Source organism: Kogia breviceps, chromosome 1 (genome assembly GCF_026419965.1).
Source record: "Kogia breviceps isolate mKogBre1 chromosome 1, mKogBre1 haplotype 1, whole genome shotgun sequence".
NCBI lineage: Eukaryota > Metazoa > Chordata > Mammalia > Artiodactyla > Physeteridae > Kogia > Kogia breviceps.
This window is the reverse complement of record NC_081310.1, coordinates 71,330,800-71,338,629: the sequence shown is the minus strand read 5'-3', so window position 1 is coordinate 71,338,629 and position 7,830 is coordinate 71,330,800. Positions and strand designations below refer to the sequence as shown.

At 45.9% G+C, this 7,830-nt stretch overlaps 1 protein-coding gene across 3 annotated transcripts in view; it reads right to left on the bottom strand.

The window, feature by feature from the left end:
• Positions 1–760: 760 nt before the first annotated feature.
• Positions 761–7,830, bottom strand: part of VANGL1 (VANGL planar cell polarity protein 1) — a 51,330-nt gene continuing 44,260 nt past the window's right edge. For all 3 annotated transcript variants that reach the window (XM_067033826.1, XM_059046094.2, XM_067033836.1), the window contains 2 exons: positions 7,094–7,328; positions 761–3,333 (listed from right to left, as the gene is read on the bottom strand). In XM_067033826.1, coding sequence (XP_066889927.1) covers positions 3,073–3,333; positions 7,094–7,328 — 496 coding nt within the window. In that variant the 3' untranslated portion in view covers positions 761–3,072. The remainder of the gene's footprint in view (positions 3,334–7,093; positions 7,329–7,830) is intronic.

The window sequence follows — 7,830 nt, the reverse complement described above, 5'->3', positions numbered from 1 at the left end:
TCATGCCCACCCAACACACACATGAACAGCCACAGTCTCCTCACTGCAAAGAAGGGACACACACACACACACACACACACACACTACAGCCACTTTCCTCTATCCATTGGCTGTACAGAATTTGTCCTGTGCGTAGACAGAGGACAGAGAGGGAGGAAGGGAGATGACGACAGCTGGGCAAAAAATGGTCAAGCATTTTCTCTAGGGCTTACTTTAAAAACTTTCGCAAAACTATTACACGTTTTGACTTAACTGATAATGCAAAGGATGGATCAATCACAAAACCTTAAAATCCCTTCCAGCTCTAAGAATGCAGACTTCAATGTTTAGTTCATGGATGATTAAAAATTGCCATTATCTTCAAAAGTACACCCTTAAGAACAGAAACTATCTACTGGTTAAAACATCACCAGGGAAGAGAACGACCTCAGACATATACTCCTCATCAAGTTTTTCCACTCCTTACTGTTTAACGTTCACATTTTAATAACAGGTTGAAAGTTATAGAAAATCTATAAACATTTCAGGCAAACAAAATCTTGTATCCTCTAATGTGAACTTATCTTCTAATTCTACTAGCCCAGTGCACAGTTTACTCCTTTTCAAAAGAAGCGCTTATTGACTGCAAGAACTGAAAAGGACTGTGTTCAATTGTATGATACAGCTTTTCTGAAAACTTATATTTAAAAAAAATGCCATTTACATTGTTCCCACTGCACCAGTAACTCAAGCTATTAAGAGTTTGCAAGTGCAAAGGCTTGATACAAAGATCCTGCATTTTATTACGTTGTTCTTTCGAAAAGGACTCAATACAAAGTCAGTGTAAAAAAATCAATATTCAATTTAAAACAGAAACAATAATTTCACAAAGTCTGACATTCTCCTATGCAAAGAGTGGGAGAGAGAGAAAAGAAATTCTTTAATTTAAACCTTTCTTCACCCTGCTGGGAAGGCAGGCACCAAAGCCATGAATCCAACTTAACCCCTTCTGGACTGGTAATTGAAGACAGGGTTGTAAGCGCAGTTTTTTAGAATGTTGATGGATAGTGTCATTATTAGGCATATGAATATACATGTATGGCACTTCTATTGCTGGGTTTCTGATGCAGCAGCCTCTGATACATTTAGTCTGGGACAGTATAACCTTTATGCAGCCAAAGTCTCTTATACATTCACCATCCCTTGCCCAGTCTCTCAAAATATATTCCTGAGAAAGACATTATCAAAAGGAATGTCCGGCTTGAAGGGACCTAAAGGCAAAACTAAGAAGAACAAAAGCACCATGGTTACATGGTATGTGTTTTTCATAAACGGAAACCATGTAGTTAAATAGTATGTCTTGGCTCCACACCATACCGACTGGTTTCTCCTTCCTGCTTTTCCAACACATCTTCTTGTTGACCTGAAGGCTGTGGATTCAAGAACACTGTTTACTTTTTCAGGTACAGGTGTGTGACAAGTATCGAAAGCCAATTTTGGTTTAAGACAGTAATAACAAACACTGCACCACTTATGGAATGCATAAACCAGAAAGGGTACATGCGAACACATACACAAAGAGCATCTGACAGTGTCATCCTTGGCTATAGCAAGGTGACTGGTTACCCTAAACACTGGGGAAAAGCGAGAGTGAACACTTTGCAAAGGTTTGCTGTGGATACAGGAAGGCAGATGGAGGAACTGAAGGCCGCTGCAGGGCTCTGCCCGTTGGCGCCTCCACTCGCCCGGCCCGGCTGCTCCCCTGGGCCTGGGCCCAGGCAAGCCCACTGAAACCATCTAAGAAACAGACCAGGCCGGTATCATTCTGGATCACAAGCTCAGCTCCCTACTTTCCTTTCCCCAAATGCTGCAGCTTGCCCATTCCCTCTCCTCACTCTACTGCCAACTACAAGTGATTTAGCACCAGGGCCTAAAGGAGCCTGTGCCCGGGTAGTAAGGGGCGGAGGTGATGAGTGCACAGTGGTCAGAAGTCAGGGGCTGGACGTTGCAGCTGTCCCTTGGCAGGGCAGCTTGCTATGGAGCTTTGTGAGGACGTATCTCCCGGGAAATGGAGGCTCCGAGCTGAACTTGCCAGTCCCTGAGTCACAGCGTGGGTCTCCCCCTGGTGGGTGTAGAGCAGTGGGAGGAGGATGGGGGCGGAGGGGCTCCTGCCGCAGCCTGAAAGGGACATCCCAGCTGGCATGCCCTCCCTGGGACCTACCTGGGGCGGTACCTCACCCTTCCCTACGTAAACAAACAATCCGTGGGGCGGACCTGAGGCTGTGCATGGAGCCTGAGGGCACAGGTGAAGAGCCAGGTCCTGGGTGGCTCTGAAGGCTGGTCTCCCTGGCTGGGGGATGCCAGCCAGGTAGGGTGTGGTGTGTTTTTGGGGGGTGGGGGTGGGATGGAGCGGGGACAGGTAGGCCATCACTGGGTTAGGAAAGGGCTACCTGCTCAAGCTGGTAGTCAAGCAGGTCAAAACCGGGGCAGGCAGATTCTCTCTTTGGGGAAAAAAATAAAATCATGAAGATCTGTAAACTGACAGTGCACATTTGTCGTTGTGATCTTTCTCTGCAGAACCTAAGGCAACAGAGAACAAAGATGAAGGCAGGCGTTTCGTGAACAGCCCGTGGCTCCCGTGGTGCCGGATGTTTACATATACAAACACGTGTGGACATGTCCTGTCTGGTTCCCTGAAACAGGACAAAGACGTGTCCCCAGAGGCCCATGAGTGGGATGGCCAGAAGCCAGGGCAGGGCTGGGTGCTGGACAAAAGGCAGGGACGAGTGGTAAGGCGAGGTTCCCAAGAACCTCCAGCTCCGCTTTGGTTTGCAGCTGTCACAGAAACGCCAGGGAACGGCTTCTCGAGACGTCCCATCCCCAAGTCAGATGTCATCAGTCACTTTTTTCCAGGACGGACATCTTCTGCTTCCTTCCAAATAAAGTGCAGATGGTCAAAGGACCCTGGTCTCTCATCTGCCAGTTCAGTCAGCAATGAAGAATAATAAAAACAAAGATGCCCCTCTGGTATACATATATATCTCTATATATATTCTTTTTTTTTTTTTTAATAAAGCCACAAATATAGAACTTTTAAACCGACGTCTCGGACTGTAAGCGAAGGACAAATTTGTGAGACTTGGGGTCTATGAACTCTTCCGAGAGCATGATGAACGGAATTTTCTTCACATTGACTACGAGGCTGAAGTCCAAGCATTTGAGGACAAAAACGAGTCCATCCCGCAGCCCGCTGGTCACGGCCTCATCACTGACGAGCCGCCACTGCATGGCGAGCCAGCGCTCCCGGTCGTACTGGAGCGTGGGACCCGTGCTGAGGTACCGCTCGAGGAAGGCCTGCAAGGACAAGCGGAGATGCTATTAGGGAGGGAGCACCCGTTCCGGGCCGTGCTCCTGGGGGCCGCCTGCTCTCACTCCTGGGAAAACATGTCCTCCCAACAGACCAGGATGGCCCTGCAGATCACACCCAATTCCATCGGGCCTGCCCAACGGAGTCCTTGCTGGGGAGGGAAGGCTCCCCTACTTTCTCACTCTCCAACCAGCGGGTGCCAACGGTGGTAAGCACAGAGGCGAGGAAGGTAGGGTGGCTGGTACCCACGTCTGCCCAGAAGCCGTGGCCGAGGCACCAGCCGCCTCTAAGGGCCTCGGTCCCGCGGCCCGGGCCACGGCTTGTACCTGTTCATAGGTCGGCCTCCTCCCATCCTGAGAGCTCCTCGGGGCAAGCGCCAGGCACGGAGAAGCACTCTGGGAATGTGAGCTGTAGAAATACAGGGATATACCTGCACACACAACAACGCATGCTCTGCCCTTACTGCTGTGAGCCTTTGGATGAGCCGTTTAACCTCTCTGTGGGTGGAGGAGATGACAGCGCTGACGCACAGGGCTGCTGTGAGGACGAGGCCGTCGACCCCAACCACCGCACGGTGCACGGTTGTTTTATGGCGGATGGAGTGTGCGCGTGGCAAGTCCAGGGGGTGGCCGGGCCCCACGTCCACCTCCCCCTCTCTCGGCTCTAGCAGGGCTGAGCTCCGTGGGTTCCTCGACATTCCCCTCGATATGTGCTGTTCCTCCTGCTGAATGTCGTCCTTCAGCAAACTCCTCCTGGCCCTTTAAATCTTCTCACACCACTCCCTGAACCTCTCAGGCGAACATGTCCTCCTTTAAGTGCCTACAATCACGGGCATGACTCCCGTGTGACATTTTACTTTCTGAACAATTACTGACAACTTGCTTGTCTGAGGCCTACACTAAACTATACTCTCCTGGAAGGCAGGAACTATTTGTTAAATTTGGATTTTCCATGTGCCTGGCATATGCTGGGGGGCTCAACAGCGTGTGTGTTACATCAATAAATACATCGATTTAGCCTTGAGAAAGAAGAAGAAAGAATGAACCAGGGATCCAGACAGAAAATATTAGGATAAAACATTCTGGTCCTAAACACAGGACACAGATGGTTTCTAAGTGTATCCTCTTCCAACCACACCTCACTGCTGCTGCCAGGTACATTATTTCTGATCTATAAGCATATATTCTAAGGCAGAAGGGAGAGTTGTGCCTCTATCACAACACACACTCATATAAAAATAACTCCTATGTGGGAATTTCCTGGCTGCCCAATGGTTAGGACTCAGTGCTTTCACTGCTGGGGCCCAGGTTCAATCCCTGGTCAGGGAATTAAGACCCTGCAAGCCACGAGGCACGGCCAAAAAAGAAAAAAAATCAACTCTCATGAATCATAAGGAAAAGAAACAGCTCAACAGTTAGATAAATGAAATTAATAAGACAATTTATAAAAGAATAGAAAATTAAGATATGAAAAGATGTTCTATCATATTAATAGTTAAAGAAATATGACTTCAAATAATAAAAATATATTTCCCTCCTCTTAGATGGGCAATGATCAAAAAGAATGATAACACGCAATGCTGGAAAGGGTAAGGGGGAAATAAACGGTCTCATATCCTAAAGGCAAAAGTGTAAAACAGTAACACCCCTTAGAAGAACAATTTGGCAGGATCTGTACCTTTGATCCAGCTGTTCCTCTACTAGAAATTTATCCTTCAGAAATACTTGCATAAATGCACAAACACATATGTAAAAAAGAGATATTCACTGCAACACTGTTTAGACCAGGGATTAGCAAACTTTTCTTTAAATGTAAATATTTTTGGTGTTGCAAAGGCACACACTGTCACAACTACTCAACTCTGCTGTAGTAGAGAGAAAGCAGCCGTAGACAATCTGTAAACAAAAGGGTGTAGCTGTGTCCCAATAAAACTCGATTAACAAAAATCACCAACCCCTGGTTTACACTAACGAAAGATCTTAATCCAAATGTGCATCAGTAGGCAATCCATTAAACAAACCATGGTTTTCAGTGGAATAAGACGCAGCTATTACAGGGACTGAGTCAGATCTGTATGACGGAGATTGGGAAGTACTGACATGGAAATATAGCCAAGAGACAGCTTTAAGTGAAAAAAGCTAGTTTCCAAACTTTACTTATATGGTATGAGATCCCATTTCTGTTCTTTTTTTTTTTAAATCCATTTCTGCTTTAAAAACACACAACCCCCTGAAAGAATATACCCCTACTCTTTATATCAGTAAGAACTGTCTGGGTTAGGGGAATGATAACTTTTGCTTTGTACATTATACTTTTCTTTAACGTTTGGATTTTTATACAAAGAGTATTAGTTTTAATTCAGAAAAGTATACTTCTTTTAAATGAAAAAGAAAGCAACCAGGAAACTTAAAAAAAATGAAAAAAACCTTGAAAAAAGGAAAACCACCACTTCCATTCTATGTGGTACAAGCTATCACTTTGCACATGCAGACATATTGTCCTCACTTGTAACCACAGTGTTCAAAGCTTTTTGCATTCTGTTTTTTGTAATTTAATATTCTAACAAAGATTCTTCCATGTTTCAACAGGTGAAATACTGTAATATGTAAGCCACTGTTCTATTTTTAAGTTATTTCCAGTTTGGAGTTAATACAGATTATTTTGCAAAAATCACATGCATATATATTCATGAGTATAGCTGACTGTGCTGAGTACTTTTTCTAGGAGAGGGATTAGTGAGTCAAAGAATATGGAGATGTTATGGCTTCTTACTGAGTATTTCCATATTGCTTTTCTAAGGATGGTTACAGGTTAGTGAGAATGCAACCAGCAGTTGTATATTACAAGGCAATGTATGAACACAGGTCCTTATACTAATAACATCACTACCAAGTGTTATATGTGTACTATATGCAAGCTCATTTACTTTCTACCACATGATTTACATGACATGCTGCCATATTATAATTCCCATACAACAATCCTATCAGGTAGATACTATTATTATCCCCATTTTATAAAAGAGGAAACAAGTGAAGAGTAACTTAGGCAAAGTCACAAACCAATTATGTGGTGGAGTCAGGATTTGAACCCACTTCTGTTTGAAGAGAGGTCCTTTGCTGAACCCTTCCTCTATTTTGCCTCCTTGGCCACAGCCCTCTATTAGATGCATGGTTGTTTCTTGTAACAGCCCCAAAAGTGCGCTCATGTCATAATCCAAAAGAGCATTCAGTAAAACTAACCCCCTAAGAGCCAAAACACCAAAGTGATGGCACGTTTTCTATTGTTGATAATAATGGCTATTTATTTGGTCCTTATATTATGACAGATGCTGTTTTAAGCACTTCACAGGAATGGACTCTCTTAGTTCTCATGACAACCCAATGAGGTAGATATTAGCATTATCCCCAATTTACAGACTAGCAAACTGAGGCACAGAGCCATTAGGCTCTTGGCCCAAGGTTTCCCACTAGTTGGTGGAGGTGCCAGGTTACAGTGAGTCAACTTGGCCCCAGAATCCGCAGAGTAACCTGAACTACTACCTGGACTGTCTCTAAGTGAAAGTCTTTCCTCTGCTTGAATTTAGAGGCCTTCAAAGGCACATTTTAAAAACGACTGTACCAAAACAACATAAAATAAGTGAGAATCATTCATTCTTATTAGCTGGTGCTTTAGAGAAGCCTTTGATTTTATCATTCCTGGTAATACCCTAAAATGGGACTTTCCAAGCTCAGTGACAAGTCACACCTTTGGGGTCATGCTGTTGGTGATGCAGAAGGCCAGGTGCTGCAGGATGCTCTCCATGCTGTGGTAGTGCTGCTGCCGGGTGGTGCGCAAGTACTTCTGCAGAGCCCGGGCCATGGAGGGGAAGATGGCCTGGGCGGCCTCCCTGGGGTCCATCACCTCCCCTGGGGCTTTCTGATACTCCTCAGCCTGGAGACGCTGGATGTGGATGAAGGCCTCCTCCACTGCAACCACCAGCCTGCAGGCGATGAAACACAGCAATCAGGACCCTGGTGCAGGGCTTGAGAACAGAGCCATACTGCACGTGGGATGACTCCTCCCAGTCTGCCACCAGCTCACCCAAGGCTCCAGTCCTTAGCTGTCACTCCAGATGGTTGGGAGAGGAGGGAAGGGGAAAGGAAGGCAAAGGCAAAAATAATACATAGAATGGGGGCTCCAGGGTGAGGAGGAAGGAGGCTGGGGGTCGGAGATGACTTCCGTTCTCAATTCTGCCACTAATTTACTTGGGAGACTCACTCCGGTCCCTTTCATCTTTACAGTGAAGGGTTAGATGAAAAGAGTTTTAAGGCCCCCTCAAACTCTGGCTACAAAAGGCTCTGCCTGCACTGAGAGCTGGCTGGTGGTGCAGAAGCAGCCTTACAGAGAGCCAGAGCTGTATCCCCAGATCCAGCCGCCCATACCAGCAGCCCCTGGGAGAAAAGAAGGAAGGGGCCCAGCACACATGATGAAAACCATCTTTG